Source organism: Lycorma delicatula, chromosome 9, assembly GCF_047948215.1.
Source record: "Lycorma delicatula isolate Av1 chromosome 9, ASM4794821v1, whole genome shotgun sequence".
In the NCBI taxonomy this organism is placed as follows: Eukaryota; Metazoa; Arthropoda; class Insecta; order Hemiptera; family Fulgoridae; genus Lycorma; species Lycorma delicatula.
In genome coordinates, this window is record NC_134463.1 from 30,288,799 (window position 1) to 30,312,987 (window position 24,189).

Sequence of the window (24,189 nt, forward strand, 5' to 3'; positions counted from 1 at the left end):
TGTGTTGGCGTGTTTGAAGCTTAATAACTTTTCACTGGATAAACCATTTTTGATGAAATTTTGTAGACTTATATATGTAGGGCAATTTTTTGGTAAAATTTTGGAATCAATATCTTTGAAGGTTGTTTTGGGGATCAATTTTTTTTTAATTTTGTAAACATAACCCCATTTTATATTAAAAAAGCTTATCTACCATTTTTTTAAATTTGGCCCAAAATTTCTCCTTCCCTAAAAATCTAAAAACCTATCTTTTTATTTAGTATATATTTAAAAAAAAAAATGTTTAATATCTTCCTAGGAATAGTAGTAGTGCAAGTAATTAAAAAAACAATACTTTGGGAGCGATATTAGGATTGTGGGAGCCGATCAAAGTTTAAAAATATGGATTTTTTTTTTATCTTTTAAAAAAGTTTTGGTTTATTTTAACTTTTAATAAATAATAATACAAAAATAAGATTTCATCATAGTTACCTCACCCCCAAAAAGAGATCTTTGGTAACTTTTTATTGGTTGTAAGTTTTTTAGTGGATTTTTTTTAGTTTCTTTCAATTAACATAGTAAACGTAAAACTCAGTAACTTTTCTTGGAAGATAATTTTAGAAATGGAGAAGCATACAAAAATTAAAAAAATACAGATTTTTTACATTTTTAACTCTTTTTGACTTATTTAAACATATACTATTAATTTTACAACAAAACGTCATCATAAATTACCCCCACCCCAAAAAAGAAATCTTAGGTAACTTTTTTCATGTATAATTTATTTTTCCACTATTAAGAATATATAACCAATGTCAGAAAAGTATTACATCTTTGTTGTCAGTTTTTTTTTATTTTAACTATATAAAAATATTTATTTTTGAGATTACAACGTAATAAATAAAAATAGAAAGATATGGGGTTGATATTTGAGAAAATAAATAAAGAAAAATAAATTGAAAGTTGTTTTATATATATATATATATATACACACAACTTATACGTTGGTTCACCTTCTCCCACTTTGTTTCTCTCTAAACGAATACGGTAGGATATCTATAGGAACGAATAAAAGTGGTTATACCGGGTGCGGGTTTAAAAGTGATATTAAACGGTGGAGAAATTTTAGGTTATTATGTTGGCAACGTAAAAAGCTCTCGCCCGGACTATTTGACAGGGATCAACAGACCGCCAGTCGATCGTTTGTGCTGTTAGTGTAAACAAAGCCGATGTAAGATGAATCTTTTACTATCACTGTGTTTTTCATTTTTAATCTGTATAAATATTATAAACGAAATTAAATGCGTATCGGTTGAAGAATTTAGAGTCGTTTATGAATGGTATAAATTAGATTTTACATGGAAAGATGATAACGCCAAATTGGATGCGTTTATTAATAGAAGGTATATACCGGAAAATAATATAATTAGTGGTATTAAAGTCTGGAAAAATCATGTTTTTTTAACATTACCTAGATGGAAAGAAGGTGTACCGGCGACTGTTGCAACTGTACCGTCTATTCCTAGAGGTCCCAGTGCGTCGCCCAGATTAGAACCGTTTCCTTCGTGGGATTGGCAAGATGTAAATAATTGTTCCTGTCTTCGCAACGTACACGCTACTGAAATAGATCCTGAAGGTATATTATGGATAATCGATACAGGTACTGTAAACGAATTAACCATTCCGAATCGAATTTGCCCGCCGAAATTAATATTATTTAATATCGATAAAAAGGAACATATATTAACATATATATTTCCGGATGATGTGGTTAATAGAGACAGTGTGCTTTTCGATATCGTAGTCGATCCGAAAACAAAAACGGCATTTATAAGTGACTCGAGCGAATACGAACCGGGTATTATAGTTTACCGCGATGGTAAATCGTACAAAGTGACCGGGGGTATAGCTATGCATTCGGATCCATCATTAGGTAGTTTTATAGTGAACGGTACCGAAGTAAATTTACACCAAAATATCGGCGGTTTGGCTTTATCGATACCAGATCAAGTATTATATTTCAGTCCGGTAACTAGTTATCATTTATATTCGGTTCATTTATCGGTTATAGATGAACCGGGTGACGTGTCGACGTCGATCCGTGATCTCGGTAGAAAAGCCAGTCCGACGTCCAGTATGATATTAGATTCTAAGCACGTTTTATATTTTGGTTTACTAGAACGAGATGCTATCGCTAAATGGAATTCATCAAAAGATCCGTTTCCGACCGGTCAACATATTATAACGGAAGACAAATCGTTATTACAATGGCCGAGTTCATTCGGTTTTGATAGCCAAGGTAGTTTATGGGTAATATCAAATAGATTTCAAACGTATCTTGAAAATCGAATTAATTTAGAAGTACCTAACTTTCGTTTAATTAAGGCATATACAGGTACAAATTCATATTTATACAGTAATGGTTACACACAACAACCTCATGAAAACACTTCTTCAACGACTTATATAAATAATTCTTTATTAATAACACTAAACACCGTATTATTATTTTTTCATAAAAAATTAATCTAAAAACTAAATTCTTTTTTAAAATTTTATATTACAAATTTAAGAGTTTGAAAAAAAATAGAACTATTATTATTGCACTGTATAAAATTATATATTGCTGTCAATGATATTTAATAAATTGTAAAAATAGTTATAATTTTTTTTTCCTGTAACATAAATAATTCATAAATTTTACTTAAAATTTAATTACAAAAGTAAAATGTAACTAATCTAATTAAATTAATTCTACTGTTAATAGTTTTTGTAGTTAAAATAGGAATCTGTCGATCTATAATTTTATAATAAAATCATAAATAAAATTATGGATTAGTACAATTTTAAGTTTTCATGTAACATACAATTATTTACAAAAACTATTATTATTATTATTATTAGCATTTTTTTAAATAAAATTAATATATAATATATTAAATGCTACTAAGTTATTATTTTATGAATTGGTTATTATTTGGATAATTAAAATCTATTTTTACCAAAGATGTTATATTTAATATATCAATGGATGTGCATTAAAAAAGATGTTATTTTTACGTATATGAATATATATATATATTATTTTAAATAATAAATATTTTTAATATCAAAATCTATATATTTGTATTTATTAAAGTAAATAAATTACACACATGAATTAAAAGATTAAAAATTAAATTAAAAAGATTATAAACATGCAAGAACAAAGAAAAATGGAATTAATTAGAAAAACAAAATTATCTCAAGATGTAAATAAATAAAAATATAATCATTAAATAAATAAATAAAGATTACTAATTTAAAAATATTTATCACTTTCAGACACACAAGCAAAAAAATATATAGCTTAATTAATGTTTGTCAAAAGAAATACTCATTATGTAATGGCTTGTAAATTGAATAATAATGACAAAAAAATATTTTCAGACTAATTAGTAGAAGAGTAAAAATACGATTAAAGAAAAATATCTAAAATAATATTTTTATAATTTTATTTAAAATTTTTTTGTTTAATTTGGAAAAATCATACTACATAATTTTAATTTTATATCGTGGTTTATTTTTACCTCTTTATATAATCTTTTTTCTTTGGTAAAAACAAACTTCCCTCAATTATATTATGTTTTTTGCCCGGCTTGGATCATTTTGAAAAGAAATTTCAAAACGTTTTAATTAGTATAAAGAAAAATGAACAAAAACGTTTTGAATGTGGCAGAAGCCTTTTAATAAAAATCACTGTATTGGAAAAACTGAGATATTTTGGTATAAAAACAAAAGAAAAATATATTCCTCACAAAATAGAGTATACACATGCGTGCGTGCGCACACACACACACGCACAAATACACAGATATATATATATATATAAATTTAAACAAATTTAATAACCACCAATAGATTTTTTAATTAACTATCGTATTAACTTGGAAATACATTTTATATCAGCCTAGACCACGATGTCAAACCTACCAGGTTTGTCTAATGGTGAACTCATCATTGCAAATCAACTTATTTTGAAGTTGAGAGTTCTAAGTTTCAAATCCTACTAAAGGCAGTTACTTTTATATGGATTAGAATACTAGATTGTGGATGCGAGTGTTCCTTGGTGGTTGGGTTTCATTCAATTAACCACACATCTCAGGAATGTTCGACCTGAGAGTATGCAAGACTACACTTCATTTACATTCATCATATCATCCTCTGAAGTAACAACTTACAGTGGTTCCAGAGGCTAAACAGGAACCCACCGGGTTGGTCTAATGGTGAACGCGTCTTCTCAAATCAGCTGATTTGGAAGTCAAGAGTTCCTTTGTTCAAGTCCAAGTAAAGTCAGTTATTTTTACACGGATTTGAATATTAGGTAGTTTTGGTGGTTGGGTTTCAATTAACCACACATCTTAGGAATGGTTGAAATGAGACTGTACAAGACTACACTTCATTTACATTCATACATATCATCCTCATTCATCCTCTGAAGTATTATCTGAATGGTAATTACCGGAGGCTAAACAGAAAAGAGAGACCAGGCCATCAACAGTCTTTATTATGAAAAAATACGATATAAAAAGTGTTTTAGTATTTAAATTTTTTTATTTTAAATGGTCATGTTACAAGATACAGTGAAAGCACATTCTGCTGTATGTGAGCGACACAATCATTCATTTTACTCTCAAGGTGGTTATTTATATATGTATATATAAATTTATTTTATTTAATTTCTGAAAAACCATACTACATAATTTAAACTTGGTTTAAATGATTTTTTACCCCTCTGTATAATATTTTTTCTCAGGCAACCAGCTTCTCTCAATTATTTTATGTTTTATAACTGTCCTGATTAGGATCCAAACAATAAACCACTTGGATTAAAGATGTTACCATTTGACCCAAAAGGGTGGTTTTTAAAATATCTATTAAAACATGCATCAGAAAATAAAAGTAATGTTAAATTTTCTCTTAAGTGGATTAAAAATTTTACAATATAAATGTTACAGAAATTTAAAAAATATCTCTATTAATACAACTCTATTGTTGGTTTTTTATAATAGCTGATGTTAGCATTGAAAAGTTCAAATTACCATTCACATATGACAACAAATATAATATTAAATGTTATTTGCATAATTTTCTTTCCCTTTTAATGAAATCCATTTATAAAAATTACATCTTAAAACATACAGCACTTAATGTATTCTTTTACTACTCTTACATTTTATATTTATAAATCTTTCTACACATTACTAGTTATTCAATGCATAAATATGTTCAAGTAAAATATATATCTGAAAAAATTATTTCTAGTTAATTAAGGAAAAAGAAATCTGTTCTAAATTAATTAATTTATGTTAAAATATGTTTTATTTTCATAATAATATAATATGTCAGTATTTTCAATCAATCTTATATTTATTTTATTATGTCATTAATTTTATGAAAATATTATATATTAGTAATTAGATACCCAATAAAAATATTAATAAACTAAGGATAATAATGATAAGGATGGACTAATGAAAGAAACATGCAAATAAAAAATAAATAGCAATTGTAGGAAAAGTAATGATAATAATACATACTATAATATAAATAATAATCTACTACTATTAACTCATCTTATTACTGCATTAAGTTTACTTAAAATATCTTATGATATTAAATGTCCAGTAATAACTTTCAAGTAACAATTCAGTTTAGAATTATTTTTTTATTTTTAATGGATAAACGACCAGAAAGGTTGTTTAGATATTCTAGGTGAATAACCTTTATGTGAAAAAAAACTTTTCAAACTACATTAAAGTATTTAACTCTGTATATTAATAACTTTATCAAATACAAAGTTCACAAGCAATAAATTTTACTATAAATAATAAACTAAATATATGGAGCAATAACTGCAAATAGTGTTATAAAAAAAAAAAGTAGGACAGCAGTTTGTTAATAAATAAGTCATGAAAAAATCAATTATTTCTAATAATTTATTTCAAGCAGGACACAGTATCTTTCACTATGATAATATATATTATCTAATATCAAAACTAAAAAAAACTACAATTATTTCTTTTGAAGACACTTTTCAGTACTCAAAAAAAATATATATATACATTGTATATATAAAAGAATGAGATCTCATCAATTTACAATATCATGTTTTAAATCACAATAGCTAATTTATTTTACACAACACATATGTGCATCTATGAATGTGTGTGTGTGTGTGTGTGTGTGTGTGTGTGTGTGTGTGTGTGTGTGTGTTTATATAAACCTTTATTTTCATTGAATGGTACAATGCTATAAATATTTATGAACACACACTCATTCACTTACTTGCACATGCACACAGATGTAAACACAAAAGCCTCAATATAATTAGTAACAATCAAATTAAAATTTAGCTCTAAGATGATTAAAAATGGGGTCAATGACACACAACAATTTGTACTGAAACTTTTATTATTCTCAATGTGTGTCCACTCGCCCAATAAAATACAAAACTACCTGTACTATGTATACATGTGTTACACACTTTTGTTTGCTTAAGGATAACACCTTTCATTAAAATCTTACACATAAAATCTAGTTAAATATAAATTGACATGAAAATAATTATTTTAATATTCAAATTACAAATTTATTAAATTTTTGTTAAAATAATTAAAATTTAGAATTATATATTGATCCTTTTGTTTTTTTGATGCTAAATATTAATCTGATAAATAAAAGTGCAGTTAAATCTATCTTTTTTTTACATTATAACAAACTTTATTTATTATAATCAATGTAAAATATGTATTTTAAGGATGGAAAGGAATTGACAATTTATCCATAACTCTTGGTTAAGGATATTTATTTAGATCAAACCAAAATTAGTAACTTATGCATAAAAAAAGCACATTCATATTGGTCTGAACTGGTCATCAGCACTTTCAGGTTGATTTCCACACATAGTAGTGTACTTTTAAATAGTAATTAGCAGAATTAAATTTCAAAAAAAAATTAAATATTATCAATTTTCAAGTGCAATTTTTTTTTGTGACATTTTCTGAAAAAAATAATAAAGATAGAAAAGTTGCTATGATTGGATCGATATCTATAGAAGTAATATAATTAAACTATTATAATTATAATAATTTTAATAAAATTGATTACATGATAAAAAATAGAATAGTATTAATTGATGTCAACAAAAAAAAACGTTTTTTGTTTGATAATTATTAAATCACTGATGTTTTGTTGAGAGAATTTTAAAAACCAAATCAATTTTTCTGTTGTGATAACATTTTACAGATACGGTTATTATAGAATAATGAAGGATGAAAGAAAATCTGCATTCAAAATTTTAACCATTACAAAATTGTTAAATTTAAATTTAAAAAAGGGAAAAACCTGTTTTTCTTTGTTAGTATCAACTGTTAATAGAGAGAATAAATTAAAATAACAAATTTCAAAAAATAAAATAGATTGGGAAGAAAATTATATGAATCTATGAGCATAATTTTGTATAGAATATTAACAAGCTGTCAGTCTTTATACATAACGACTCATTTATTTCACTTAATATAATATATGCTTATATCTGAAATTCCAGTTAAAAAGATAAATTAACATTAAATTACACCTGAAAGCTGATAATATTAATGCAAGCTATGTAAATAACTATATCAAGAGGCAGTTTACATAAATGTAATATACCATTTCTCAGAGTACACAAAACCAACTTGTATGCTCTGTACTTGAATGACGAAAATCCAGGCTCCATGTAATTAATTTATGAAGATGATTGTTAAGGCATGCAAGTGCACTACCAGTATTTGTACAATGCATATTTAAAAAAAAAAATTTTAATTGGCATATATCCAAAAATGCATTTCAATTGTTAGGTAAATTCGCTTATTCAGTGTGGTTAGAGATCTCTAATGAAGCATTAGCAATATGAAGCAATAAATATTTTTTTAAACTTTTTTTAATTTAGCTTGGCTAACTTGAAATAGCAGAATGGCAGTTTCTCACCTTTATTCTGAAAGGTCCCAAGTTTAAATCCTGGTTGAGGATGAGATTTCTATGTGCTATAAAGCTTCCATTCTATATTATCTTATGCAAACTTAAAGATTATGCGATGAATTAATCATCTACCAACAATAAACACCTTCTCCTCCCACTACCTCAATGATTAATCTTTTGAATATTCAGAACTCAGAATAGACCAATATAAGACCTACCTGACCTTTAAATTAGATACAAATTTAATTTTTCTCAAGGATCTGATAATTTTCCATTTAACATTTCATTCATTATGCCTTTTGAATTAAAATAAATTTGAAACTGCATACCTAAGGTAATTAAAAAAAAAAATACAATGATAATACTGACTTAAAGATCTTATTTCATTCCTAAAATATAATAGCTGCACAGATAATTAATTTAATACTCTTTGACATGAAGATGATATCTATGCAAGAGGGTTGTTAAAAAAAAGTCAATCAAATTTGAGAAAGTATTGTTAATTAAACCCCAACAACCAAAGACAACCTGTTATGAGGTTAATTTATAAAAATAAAATTTATGATAAGCCCATTTGGTTAATTTATAGTTCAAATAAACAACATAAAGATAAATGTTGTTCATTTAAATTATTACTGCAATTTTAATATTTTTACATTATTTTTAATTACTAATTTAAAATAATAAAATGATTTAAGTAGACAAATAAATATTATTGTATTATAGTATGAACTTTTTGTGTTTGATACTTTAAAGTAAAAATTATATATATATTTTGCAACATAGTATTACTAAAAATATAAATTCAAAAATTAAATAATATAAAAAGAGAATAAAAACATAAGCAATCTGCAAAATGTGTAATATTATAGTTCAATAAAATTTCACAACTTTAATGAAAGTGTAAGACTAGGCAGGATACTTACGTTAATTATTAATATTGTAAAAAGTACTACCTGTTTTGTTACCACTTAATATTGATATAAATAATTTATATATATATAATTTTATATAAAAACTTACAGATTATTTTTAAATATTTATAATGTTTTCTCTAATTATTTTAATAATGAATACTCTTTTTCTATAATTATAAGTTTTAATATTAAGTTAATACATATATACATATAAATAATAACACATCAATTATATATGAGGTAAGAAATCAATAATGTGATTTCACTTAAAATAAGTATTACTTTAATTAGAATTTAATACGTTATTGTAATTAATAACACTTCATTAAAACCACTTTTATTACAAAATTATAATCACAGTAAAAATCTCTAAATTTGAATGCCTTTGTTTTTAGGACAGTAATTAAAATTTATTTTATCTAACCATTTCTGTACATAACTGGCCAACTGGCCACCAGTTCATGAAATTTCAGCATGTAATCAAACCAAACAAGTCCTGGGTAATTATATATATATATTTTTTAACCTGTTGTAAACACATGTTTTTTTTTTTTTTGGTTCAATAAATAAATAAAAAATAGAATCATAGTTATTTTAATTTAAGAGATTTTTCTGTGTGGTAGCAATTTTTATTACTATTATTGTAATTATTTTATTAAAAACTTACATTGTTTATATTGTAAATAGTTAAGAATTATTTTATATCACTATTTTTTGTAATTATATATTTATAGTTTGAATATTCATAACAAATTTTTCAATTTGTATTATTTTATGAATATATAATAATGTAATAGAAATTGTCTGTACATATAGTTAAAGAAATTTTTTTTTCATACATAATCCTTATTTTTATTTTGTATAAATTAAAAAAAAAAAACGACAAAAAGTGAAATAAATTTAAAAAATCTTTTATTTTGATTGAATTTTTTTCAGGGCAAAAAACACTTTCTTGTTATCATTACCTGGGCATGATATATTTGTTGTACCAAATAAATGTTAAAAACTGAAAAATTAAAAATTGAAAACCCAGAAACGCAAAAATATATTATCAAAGTAAATAGCTTGTAATGCATGCTAAAAGCGAAATAAAAACACAGAGATATATCACATTATATATATCAAAACAATACTGATTTACAGGAAATGGCATGAATATTTGGAAAACACTACAGTAATTTATATATTTTGAATGTAAATGGACGGCCCTAAGAAATTGTAAAACAGCAGAAAACTACATTTCATTATTTCCTAGAATAATTTGTAGATTAGCCCTAGTGTAAACCTGTGATGCAACATCACATAAAAAATTCAATTCAAAAGGATGTAGTGCACTGTTATTTTGTAATCGCAGCTAGCACAAACTGGTGCATCTATTTGAGTCATCAGATATCAGTGAGTGAGCCTAGTGTGCCCGACTTACAAATGGCAAATAATAACCTCCTCTCAACAGTTCTTTCCGCATCAGGACCTCAATTAAAAACAGTGTTTTTAATTGGGCAAAGTTTATTATTCATGGTGGCATCCCATTCACTTTGCCAATCAACATGAACTACCCTCTTCAAGAAACAGACAAGATCGTTAGAAGCAATGCAACTGGTAATAAGAAGCTGAAACCAAGCCTCTTTTTCTGCACTATCTGCACACTTACTGCCTGAAATTCCTACATGGCTGGGGATCCAGCAGAAGTTCACTGTTGTATTACATCTAGTCATTTGTGAAATAACACACTGAATCTAATAAACAATGGAGTGTCTGGAGTGTACGTCACTAATTGCCTGTAAGTCACTCATGGAATCTGAGCAAACAGGAAATGCTGAAATTTTGGGCTAACTATAAGTAAGGCCTTATTAATGACATACAGTTTTGCAACAAAAATACTGGTGGCACTAAAAAGGCCAAACATGTATGTTCTGTTGCAAACCACGAAATCATAACCAACAGAATTAATGTTTTTCTGGGGCCATCTGTATAAACTGTAATATCAGGATTCATGGTATTCATAATATTATAAAATTATTTTTGCAAGATAACAGAATTTGTGTTCTTTTTATTATACTAACAAAGATCAAAATAGTAATTAACAAGAGAAGGCTGCCAAGGAGGGTAATAACATGGAGCAACAGTAAGGACTGCAGGTAACTGTATATTTAAAGCTGAAAAAAGGCGGTAAGTTCTGATGCCTAGTGGAACAGTAGATATCAGCTGTTCTTGGTATTGAATCAGATGTTGATTAGAGAATACCGCATCAAACGTCGGATGATTTTGTTGCACTTTAATACAAGGTAGTAATAAGGTAATATAAGTGCAGATCATTTGATTCAGTCTATTCAGAAGGGATTGCTCACCACTTTCCACCAGTAGACTTACCACAGGGCTTGAACGAAAAGCACCTGCAGCAAGATGGATGAATGATGGATGGAATCTAGCATTCTAAGAACGGTGGACCAAGCGGACGAATAAGCCACAGTCATAGTCCAAGCGAGTATGCACTAGAGCTCGGTAGAAGTGCAACATACATACTCAATCAGCTCCCGATCGAATAGTGGATAAAACTCTCAGCATGTCCAATATTTTTAAACATTTTACCTTCAGCTCCTTTAAATGTATTATCCATGTTAGTCGTTGGTCAAACCACATTCCAAAAATTTAATCTGTGTACATCCTTCAACTGGTTCACCATGTAAAAGTACTTGAGGGTCAGTATCTTTCCTCAAGTATTTTGATTGATACATAATACACATCACATCAGGAATGAGTAGATACGCTACTTCACAGATATAAAAAGTAACTAGTAAAATTAGTCACAGAAGTAAAAGTAACGCTTGCCTGGGTGGATCAAGAGAAACTTTGTAAAACATTGATCAAAGGATCATTTATCAAAATACATAATTAATTGTAAAATAAAAATAGATGTTATTAAAGTCCATATTAATTATTTAAAATATAAACATAAGAAAAATGTTGAAGTAAATTACATGAAGATACTAAATATAAAAGTAACTAAAAATAATTCGCAATGCATATTTATGTGCAATTAATTGGGATTTGGGTTTAAAAAAAAAAAATCAATATTTAAAAATTCATCAACAGAGCTATTTGTTTCTTTAAAATAAATACCTTTAATTGTATTTTATAATCAATTGGTGGAAAGATTTTTTGAATTGCTTCAATAGTTTATTAAAAATGCCAATGGAATCATAGTAACACTTGTAAGCCAAAGTATTGTATTAAGTCACAAAGAAAACAATCTTGTTGTCTGATATTATAGTGGTGGATATTGTTATTTTTTAAAAGAATAAATGACTATTTATTTTAGCAAAGATTACACATTCATAAACACAAGGATAACTTAATATTTTTAATTTTTTAAATATCCAGTCAATAACATTTGTAATAACGGGCATTGAAAAATGATCCGACAGTGCATTGTATCTTGAAAATTAGTTCTGACTTTAGGAAACCCCAAGTGATGATATTACACTTAAGATGGGAATACATATAAGTATAATAAATATTTAATAATGATGAGATTTAAATTATAGTTTTTCTTCTTTATCTTCATATATTTATGTTTTTGTCTATTTCTACTGCATAAATGATCTCATCATCTTATCATCGTGTTTCCTAAACACCTTCTACCTTTAATGACATTATTGAATATTAAATATGACAGTCTGCTTTCTGATATTCTATGCTCATTATCTACCTATCTATATCAGATGATAATATTGAAGGTTTTTTCAAATTGTATACCTCTAACTTCTTTTTATCATTATTTCTTCAAAACCAGTCCATAGAAATGTCATTTCTGCATTTTTGTTACTGATTTTTTTGCTGACATCATGTTTATATGTCACTTCTGTATAACTACATTAGGACAGAAATAACTTTGTATATCATTATAGATGTACTACTAACAAATTTTGTTTTTGAATTTTCTCTTAATTACTTCATTTATATAATTCAACCTTCATCTTTTTATAATTTTCTATTTTTTCTTAATAAAAAATTTCATAACCGAGCAACTTAAAGACAATGAATCATTTATTCAATGGATTAACTATAATAATTTTTTATGTAATTGATTCTCATCCAAAAAATACATAACCTTTAGGTACTAACTAAAATCTTACATTATATATAAGATAGCTTTATCAGCAACTTTCTGTAATCTAAATAATTATACACTCCTAATGATCATCTGCAAACAGAACTCTGATTACAGTTCTCCCTGCAACACAACTATTAAAATGCGAGTTGCTTATCCTATTGAGCTCTATATTATATTATTTTAGAATTATTGTGGTTATATTAAAAAGAAAAACAATCAAGATTCCAGTCTGTTCCTAAGTTTAGTTAAAAAATGTTATTTATATAGCACATGCATTTTAAATTAAGCATCTAAAGATAATTCTATTAAAAGTTTTAAGGATATAAATTTTAATTTTCCCTGAACTGCTGTTCTTGATTACATAAACTGCGAACCTAAAAGGTAATTTTCTTTAAGAAAAGAAAAATTTTATCATTAAGGGAGGATTTGGAAAAACATTATCATATATGGCAATTTTTTTTTTCTTGTGTATGAAGATTTGTAAATAAATTTTTAAATATTTTTCAGAGAAACAAACTATTTTCATTTAGACATGGTTAATAAAGTTCTTTGGAAATGCAACATAAGGAAGAACTGTAGAATACTATTTAATATATTATTTATTTTATAGGGCCTCTTCATAGTACAATATTTAACAGACATGTTAATCAGAAAATGTAAAAAATTCATTTATTTTGAATTGGCAGTTGGTTCTACAAAAATTCTGAAAATTATGAATGTACAATTCAGATATTTTTTCAAATTAGAAACCAAAAGATCAGTTTTCTTCTGTTGCAATTTTTAATGCTGTAAATTACTATTATTATTTGTTTAAGTATTTATTCTACTTATAAAACAAAAATTTTCATTTGAAAATTTAGTTCAAAGTAAAGTGATCAGATATTTTTTTTCTTTAAAAAGTTTTTTAATTAAATGAAATTAATTATGCCACAGGACAGTGTTCAGCATTATTAACCTCAATTAACGTCATTCTGATCAACAATCCTAAACAAAAAAAAGGTGCACGCGTGCACCCACACCCACACCCACACCCACCCACCCACACACACACACACACACACACACACACACACACACACACACACACATACACACATACACACACTTGCAAAAGTGGCTTCTTAAATTGGTTAAATATCAATAAACACCGTATACATAAAAATGAATAATAATCATAATGCGAAATAGTGAAGATACCTTTCCATGGTAAGTTTTCGTTTTAAAATTGCTTAAATTGAACAAGATAATGTAGTGAATACTTGATACACACAATATTATTTATTCTGATCACTAAAAAGGTAAATCGGCCACAATTTTTACAAAAATTACATTAGACTAGCAATAACGCTTAACTGAGATCAACCGGTGTACGTTCGTTATTATTCGTATACAATAGGGTATCATCGTCGTCTAATACCATGTATTTTACTGTTTTGCTCCAACTTGTCTGTATTAAATGTACGATTTCAAATACTAACCAAGTTTTATAACACCTGCAACACAGTGAAACGTTTAAATACTAATAAAATATGAAAAATATCTTAAATTAAAAATCAGCTTCAGTCGTTTTATAAATACATATATTTATTTACGTATGTTAATTAAATTTCAAAATAACTTCTATACCACAAAACTATATAAAATTAATATATACAATCCATAATAAATTATTTCAGTTATTTCTGAATAAAGTGAATTATATGAAATTTTTAATTTATTAAATTGTTTTTAGTGTAGTGTACCTAATAATATATCAAATACGAAAAGATGTCAATTATGATGTTTATTTTCCCAGAGATAAATTTCGGCCTTAAAATTTTATTTATTTATTTACTTCCTAAACTAATGGAAATTGATTGTATTTTAAAAAAAACTTCTAGAATGATCTTTTTCAGTAAAACGTTTTATTATTGTATCTTATAGTAGCTGAGAAAGTAAAAAGTATAATTAAATTTATATACGTCAGTTTAAATCAAGTTGAATTAATGTGCCATCACCAAACAGTGTATACATTAATAACTCTGTAGATAATCCACAATTCCAGAACACAGCATCTACGTTCCACGTCCAGGGCGGCAATAGCTGTACATACGTACAATACATATAGTTAGCTAATGAAGCTCTGAGTATTTTCCTTGGAAATGTGATCATTTTTAACCTTTCTTCCAGCTTCAGGTCCCTATGGTGGACTGGATTTTTCGGTCACCTGTAGATCATGTTCATTAAAAATGATTTGGAAATGGACTTACACCGCATTTAGAGCCGGCGATGTGGCGTGGTGTTATTGCAGGTGTAACGGAGACCCATCCGTCGTCCACATGCTCCGCATAATGACAACCATGTAGCTAAGGTGTTCATGTATGTTGATGCATGGAAGCCCTGAAATCTTCGGTGAGTAGGAGCCTGGAGTCAGTGCAGAGATTGCGCATCCACTCTCTGCTAGGACATATGCCAGTTCCACCGGAGTACCGGGTCGGACATCCAAAGTTAGTAGCCCTGGAGTGGGGGTGTACCCCGGTGTCTAGCCTTGCTACAGAAGGGATCAATTATCATGCAAAATCTTGAACAACTCAACGTGGCAGAGAGTGTACGTAAATGCCCTCTTTTAGAAACAGCCGATTTGCCAGAGGAAATGTAATAAAAATACTGACAGAATTTGAAAAGACTTGAAGAGTTGACAAGCTTTCATCAATAACAGTGACTAGACCATGACATCTAGTGATTATAAGAAAGAATAGAAACTTCCAGAAAATCAGCCCATTCTTAATTACTCGAGAGATTACAAATTGTGCTGGTGATCCTGTCAAGGAGATTCTCAAGACTTTTAATAGTTTGTTCATAGAACTGTAAACGATAGTCAAAGCTAAAAAGTTCAATTTTAAAGAAGATCGATGAGGTTCCTGTATCTGTACAACCTCATAGTATGCTTAACTCATCAAAACATTGACTCATTGGTCAGATGCAAAAGACAAGAAATCTGCATATGTGGAGTAGAAACTCTTGAAGGCGATCTGTGTAAAGATCTTCCAGATTTTATTAACTACAAAGGGCACCACAACTACCGTTCAAGAAACTGTCTGGTATATAAATTGGAAACAGTGTTTCAAGAAGTCAAAATGCTGCAAAGAATGTTATCCTGAAGCGAGAAAAATTGTTAGCAGTCGAACACTACAACTGACAATGACTTATGCAGAAGCACCTGCTGCCCCTTCTTCATACAAATTTAACATAGAGCATTTGCTTCTGCTCTTGCACTAAGCCTTGCTACCATGATTGAGAAAATCATAGACTCTAGGATTGAATCTCCTGAACAAAAAGAACCAGTGAAACCTATGGATGTTGAGCATAAGGATAAGGAGACATCTGAAAAAGCCAAAGACATCAGTCCTTTGACCAGTCATAAGGCAAAGGAAGGTGTGGCAAGGGCGCAGAAAAAATCTGAGATTAATGCAATGCAGGTGCAAGTAACATTAGAAAAAGTATCGGATACATTTACTGTACAACATGCAGCTGCATGTTGTATAAAAATACTAATATTTGGAGCTGCCATAGCTATGGCAGCTCCAAAAGTCTGCAGGACACCTAATAGAAGGCAAGTACTTCAGCTGCCCCAAATATATCATTCAAGAGTGCATCAAGTCTGAATTCATTAACAACCATTCTAACCGCTCCATCTAAGTTGAACATCAATGGCATCTAAAAAGGAAGAAGATCCCATGTTCGAGGTCTCAGACACCTTGTCATCAGAGGTAGATGCCATTAGGAGGATGGAAAAAAAATTTAAGAAAGGCTGGCCGAAAGGAAAGCCTAGGTGGTAAACAAATTTGATTTGTTCAGGAATCAATTTTCAGTTTGTAATTTTTGTATTTTTTTGAGTTTGTAATGAAGAATGATTTAATAGTCTTAAATTTAATGTGAAGAGTGAAAGAATTTAAGTCTTTCTTTCTTTTTTTTGGTTGGCAAAAGGGCTAATGACCAAAGTAGTTGATGCCCATAACCCCAAAGAAAAAAAAACTCTGTATTGTCAGCTTATGCAGTTATGTGTAATTATGTACATTTTTTAATGGTTAATCTTCATCAACTCCTACTAATGTAATAATTTCTGAATTTCATAAAAATGCATTATGTGTTAATAACCTTACAGAAATATATGAGTTCATGCCAAATTTCATGGTTATAAATTCACCTGTTCCAGAGAGATTAAGAAAAATAAACATCAACACTCGCAATAATGTGAACATATAAAACAGACACAACTATTGATATTTATACAAAATTACATCCTTTTTTTTTGTTGTTGCATTTCTGGATGATGAGACCAAAAATACTGAGAAATTAAAAAAAAACTAAGTACCAGAATATTTTGACCCACTATAATGCTTTCCCTTATTGTATTTTATGTTATAGTAGATGAGAAAGTAAAAAGTACCTTTGTAAAATTTACATACCTCAGTTTAAATAAAGTTGAGTAAGTGTGCACATCACCAAAGAGTAGGGTAAATTAACAACTTTGTCATGGTCAACTTATGCATTTATGTGTAATATGTACATTAACTAATAATTCATTTTCATTAACTCATACTAATGTATTAAATTACATGTATTATTTACATGTGATGGTGATAATTTATTCCTGAAACATGTCATCTACTAGTGGTCTGATGACCAAGAACAAAGTTAAAAATAATTTAAATTGAGATATTAATAAGATTATTATGATCTATTTAATCAATTAACTTAGGCAAAATTTAAAAAAATAATAAATTACTTGAATTTATAAAATTAAAATATAACTGAAGATTACCAAAAAAATTCAAATGTAACCTCATTTGCTATGATCAGTTCATATGACATAGGAAATGGTTACCTTACATAATCTCTACCATCAGAACTCTCCATCTACATTGGTCATTCCAGATGGGTAGCTTGATCAATTTTATATTGTAAGCTTTCTTCATAAAATTTTCATAGCAAATTTGTATGTTTTTGATTTATTAGTAAAAATTATTTTTTTTTACTTTCTTTTTATCTATTGCAATTTGTTAATTATATTTTATACTTCGTTACAGTATTTATGTTTATTTCTACTAATTTAATTATCAGAATGTACATTTAGTTCTAGATTTTTACTTTTCATAAACAATTTTTAAATATGAAGTTTTATATCAATAATTTATAACCCTAACTTACTCTTAATGTTCAATGATGAATTTAAATCTTTCCTACCGTGCTTTACACAATAGCTTCCTGTCAAACTGTTCCTTCTCAATGCTGAGGGACATTCAAGTAGTACTATGTAAGCACTTTTTTTTTAGTGATTATAGCTTCCTTCCATCTTGTAAGGAGTTCTAAGCAAACACCATAAACCCCTAGCTACGCATTAAAACTAACTGATTAAATAGAACAATATAGATTTAGCACCTGCTGCATTTATAAATCTATCAACTGAAAATCCACATACAAGTTGACAAGGCGAAGTTCATACTTGTGGAGGACAGCAACAATGTTGTTTTGTTTGGCAATAGACAGAGATGGAGCTATAACACGACACTAAAGTCTTTCTTTCTTTCTTTTTCTTGTTTAGCTTCCGGTAATTACCTTTCAGATAATACTTCAGAGGATGAACGAGGATGATATGTATGAGTGTAAATGAAGTGTAGTCACAGTACAGTTTCAGTCGACCATTCCTGAGTTATGTGGTTAACCCAACCACCAAAGAACACACTGGTATCCACGAGCTAGTATTCAAATCCATGTAAAAATAACTGACTTTACTAGGACTTGAATGCACAACACTACAGTCTGGAGTTAGTCCTACAACAAAGTAACATGCTTGTCAATCCATTCTAAACAAGAAATGTTGTTGTTTTCTAAAAATAGGTTACTGTATTTTTTGAAACTTGTAATTTCCTTCTGATTACAGTAATACAATATTAAAAATATTAATTTACATTACTGTATTAGTAAATTAAATAAATTTAACTTGCAATTAATTACAATAATATAATTAAGTAAATGCTTTCACTAAAACAGTATCATAGTCCACAGCATTATATTCAAAACTGATAGTAATCATATGGACATCTAATCTTATGGAATCGCAACAAGTTAGATACAGCTGCAAAATAAAAAAAAATAATATTTTTATATTAATTTACTAAATAATTAAACAATCAATACTATCAATACAGTCCTTAATCAGTTTTGTTTGCAGTTTCTGTAGAACTATCTTCTGTGATCGGCTAACACCCTCAATTTCTGAGATTGACTCAGTTTCACTTCCACCAAAATTAATTTCCAATTTATCTTCCTTACTTGATGTCTCATCATTCTCCATCCCCACATTTATAATTACCTTTCAATGACATCTTTCATTAATGCGTCTGCTTTCCAGTAAGAATCCATTATCTCCTGAATTTTCAATACTGATCTCTTCCAGTGTTCAACAGTGATTGAAGAAATGCATCTAATGTAATGGTTCTCAGTTCTGTTAGTGACATGAGGGACATATTGTGGTCTTGAATTTTTCCAAATAAATTCAACTGGATTAAATAAATTCAGCTGGAGAAGCATCCTAGTCAATAACAAAAGTAAGCAAAGGATGAACCCTCGATCTTGTATTTGAATGGTCCAGAGTAAAATTATGTTCAGTTGATGTGGTGATAAATAATCATGTTATTTCACTGATGTTATGAAATATCAACACTGATGTGTGTACTGTAATCTACTAAAATGTTTTGCAAAGATTTGTTATTATAATGAGCAATTTTTTGTTTGAAAGAAATAATCTATATGATTAATTAAATAAATAAGTGGCAAAGTATTTTTCAACATTTTCACAAAGATGTTGCGTTACTACATCAATGAAAAAAAAGTGTGACAAAGACCAAGTTAATCTACCATAATTTAATATAAAATACTAAATAAGAAACTATAATCCATTTCATTTATTTTCAGAATTGATGTAAATAAACTGATCTAGTGTGTGATCAGGTTAGTAAAACTATTTCAACCAAGGCTGATATACACGTCTGTATGTATTGTTTGGTTTCTGATTATGACCAGATCTTAACAAAGGTAAGAAACATAAAGCTAACAAACTTAAAAATAAATAATTTAATTCTATGTTGTTATTAAATTATATGAATAATTTAATAATATTGGAATATGTCAAGCAAACTATTTTCAGTGAGGTCAAAGATAAAGCCACAAAGAATATTTGTTTACATCAGTTTCAAAGATAAGTAGAACAGACTTTATGCTGCTGATTCTAGATGGGCCAGTTTTACTTAATCAGTTCATTTTTTTGTGTGTTGGCTCAATGAAGGGCAATGAGCAGTTCCTTATAATTTGTAGTATACATACACACAATTCTGAGGTATCACCACTTACACCATGCACAGTGCTTTTACCTACATCTTAAGAAAGTTATTATTCCCTTCAAATCATATTTCCCCATTCTTTAAACAGTATTTTCTTTATTTAATCAGAAATAATATCAACTATTATGAATACTGGGTGTCAAGAGAATACAATAAAGCTGCACCTAAAGTTATTTTATTCTTATGTTCAACGGGAAATGGCTTAAATAAATGTAGCTTAAGCTGTTGATATTGTACCTTAGTTTATAACCTTGGATTTCCAGAATGCTAGAGATATTCCACTATAGAATCATCACTGTTGTAAGATGCCGGTTACTAACATGTTGAGGACCTATTCAGTTATGTTATATTCAGCAGTACAAACATGTAGGTGGTTACAAGGAAATATTTTTGCTTGTAAAAGGAAAATACAAAGAAAGGCTTTTTATACAAAGAAGAATACTGTTCCTCATTTTTGTAGGATTAAACAGGATTTGTATAGCCAGATGTTCATTCTAAGTTGATTAACTAGACAAAATGTGGTGTGGAAATTTTACACTTCAATTCTGTTGCAGAGATTAATATTAGCACCAATAAAATTAATATGAAATACACTGTATACCATTTTCACATATTGTAACCATTTAGTAATTAATAATACAGCAAAATATGGTAGGCTAATAAAAAACGAATGATAATTATCAAAGTAAAAGATTAAAAAAAAAACGTATTAAAATATTTATAAAAGTGTAATATCCATTAAAAGAAATTGAAAATTTAACTTTATATGAAGATAGGTTTTACATAGCATTATATTTATAAAAAACCGGTTATGCAAATTTAAGTTTAATATGCTAATGTCACATAAGATAGGTTAGGGTTGGGATAATATTATTTGAAACTTTTTTTGTCAAAAAGTTTATTTTAAAATTGCTTTGTATTATAATGGGACTAATCTATTAAATATAATTTTAAAATGTTTTTCTTTTATTTTTGAGTTCTTATAAATATGAAACAAACTATAGAATATATATAAATATATATATTTATTTTAATTTTAACTATTATCAGAAAGAAAATTATTATTACTTTTTTCAAACATGAATTGGCTTCAATAAAATTTTTCTGGTTGTAGTGCAAAATATATTGGTAAATAAAGAATTTGTAGCAAGCAAGTAACCTCATAAATCATTACAATCAAAATAAATTTCTATCTAATTTTGTTATGTCAAATAACATACATAGTAAATATTAAAAAAAGTAATTTCTAACAATATTGTATAATCTTTTTTTGTAAAAAAATTGAATTGAAAAATAAATCCATTAAAGTGGAATAAATGTTTAAAATTTTGTCGTTGTTCATTAATTATATTTCTAATACTAAAAAACAGGGCAGTATTTTAATAATATTAAATGCATCCATCCCATATTCACATCTTCACTGTTGAGTAAGGGTGTGGCTGAGAATTTTACAGATCACTTACTTGTGTACACTACCAAAGAATTCCAGGGATGAGCAAGATTTTGTTTCAAAGTATATTGAGCCTGAATCTGATCTTGAGTGAAATCTTAAGGAAAAATAATTTTTATTGAAGTATTTAAACAAGACAACATGTAACTGATGATTTGTAGTATGCTACTCCCATGTTGGGTAAATTATGCTTTTTTATAGCCTCCAAGATCGACATTAGGTATTTCATCGGAGGATGAAATGGCAATTTTTATACTGTGTGAAAATACTGTGACTGACTGGGAAATGCTGTGACACTACCACTCTATACTACAGTTGTATACTATACTATAGTTGCTCCATTAATAAAGAAATTGTTCATTCTCACGATGCATCCTTTTTTTTACATGCTTGATCCCTTCCACTTCATTTCTGTTATGTATGTTGCTTAGGGACCTATTAGATCCATACTGTGGATGTAAAACACTGTGAAATTAGGAATTCTTTTTGGAAGCTGTGGAAACAACTATCTTTATACCTCTCCAGAGATTCTTGTTATATATCTGGTCGTTATAAATAAATTTAATGGTAAAGAACCTTTCAGATAAAATTGCTTCTCTTAATTCATCATTAATTGTAATACACTATATGCAACATATTCCTAGTGGCCCATAATCTATTGAAACAACTTAAAGTGGAATTTCCAGTGATTACTTCATTGATGGTTAGTTATTAGCATGTTGAAATAGCAAAAATAGGTGAGTTAGTCTTACCAAGATTATGATAAACATTGTGTGTTCTTCATCTTAAGCTTATTTTCCTTTCTTTAGTACAATTGCTGGTATGAATTAGGTTGTTGAAGATAATAGAAATAGATAAAAGAAGAGAAGATAAAGTAAAACGATTGGTAAATGATCTTATGAGAAGTGTAGTTCAAGAAGTTGAAATGGAAATCAGTGATGATTGGAGGAACCGATAGTACAAAGACCCGTTAAAAGACAAAATATTAGAAGTTATGATGATCTTAAAATGAAACAAACAATGAAAATATACGAAAAAAGACTCAAGAATATGGAGAATGATAAATTATTTAAAATATTATTGTGGTTGAGTTTGATTCTATAGACTTGTGTTTACATCCCAACCCTGTAGGAAAAGACACCCACCTTGTGACACTTCTGGTTGCTACAACCCCCCCCCCCCCTAATCATAGCCCTAATGGGCTTTAACGGGAGTTGTCTTTCAACCTCTAACTTTTTACATCTCACAGTAATAAGCCAGGCCTCGTTGGGATCCACTGGTATAAATACCTCGGTAGACATTTACATCGTGATTATTAAAAACAGCTTTTGTCTTCATTGTAGGCCTCGTCCGGACATATTGAATGTCCTATCGTTGCCCTCTGAACTAGCTAACCGAGTTCGCGGAAGCACGAACCTCGCGCCTAGTTCTACTTTTAAGTGAGCCACTTTCTTGTAAATGTCTCATAGATTCGAGGCAAATTGAAAAAAAAAACAACATACCATCAAAAATATTGTCCGCAACAACGACATTTAGTCCTAGTTCCCTTAGTGAACTCAACTTTCAGTTCATACCCCAGACTTAGGTAAATTTACGGACTCCGGTATGGACCACAAGGGAGAAGCGGACAGAACTCCTACTCCACTCAGCTTCATCGCAGAGTCCCACGTGACATTTACTTGCTTTCTACCATCGTCGAGATGTCGCTACACCTCACGGCTGCATGGGATCCATGGCATCGGGAGTGCAGTCGTCAACCTGCCGACAGTGATGTTTGCTTATTCAAAACCGCCCTCGTCAAAACGGTGCTACACCTTACGGCTGCATGGTAACCCATACCCTCCGCGTGAGTCGCCATTCCGCCGACAGCCAAACTTAAATAAATAATCACCACAACTTCTATCTAACCGTGGCTCGATGCCAACACGCCTACCTCCGGCCAATCAACTGCCCAGGTGTTTTCTAGCCACCCGGAGTGCTACTCTACTATATCCCTTCAGCCATCCTGCTCAGGGCGAGGAAGCGGAGGAAGCCAACCACAATAGTCCATTCTCTGCGAGTCTTCCAGTTGACTCGCAGATCAAAGAAGGAATCCATTCTCTTGAGTTCCCTAACAACTCTGGTACGCTCAGCCCCGTACCGGGGACAACTTGTGTTTATAGCAAATAGTTGTAACATATTAACAAAAATCAAACCAAAGCGCATAACATTACACTTTAGGTCAGCAACCTTTTGCCATGACAGCAGCCTCAGCAACTTTGTATGCACAGTATGTCTGAAAAGTTCCTGAACTAAATTGAATAAAATACAGATTTAAAGATAAACGAATTTACTCACATCAGCCCT

The 24,189-nt window shown here is 28.8% G+C and overlaps 2 protein-coding genes and 1 long non-coding RNA gene across 4 annotated transcripts in view; 2 read left to right on the plus strand and 1 right to left on the minus strand.

Moving 5' to 3' along the window:
- Adsl (adenylosuccinate lyase) overlaps positions 1-24,189 on the minus strand; it is a 370,898-nt gene that overhangs the window by 314,315 nt on the left and 32,394 nt on the right. The gene's annotated exons all lie outside the window — the stretch shown is intronic.
- LOC142330611 (uncharacterized) overlaps positions 1-24,189 on the plus strand; it is a 39,549-nt gene that overhangs the window by 11,639 nt on the left and 3,721 nt on the right. Inside the window, exon 2 of the long non-coding RNA XR_012757820.1 lies at positions 19,969-20,088. This is a non-coding gene — a long non-coding RNA (uncharacterized LOC142330611). The remainder of the gene's footprint in view (positions 1-19,968; positions 20,089-24,189) is intronic.
- LOC142329665 (dopaminechrome tautomerase-like) lies at positions 1,167-4,771 on the plus strand. The gene has a single exon (XM_075374339.1). It carries the CDS (start codon positions 1,216-1,218, stop codon positions 2,509-2,511), a length of 1,296 nt encoding a protein of 431 aa, XP_075230454.1. The 5' UTR covers positions 1,167-1,215; the 3' UTR covers positions 2,512-4,771.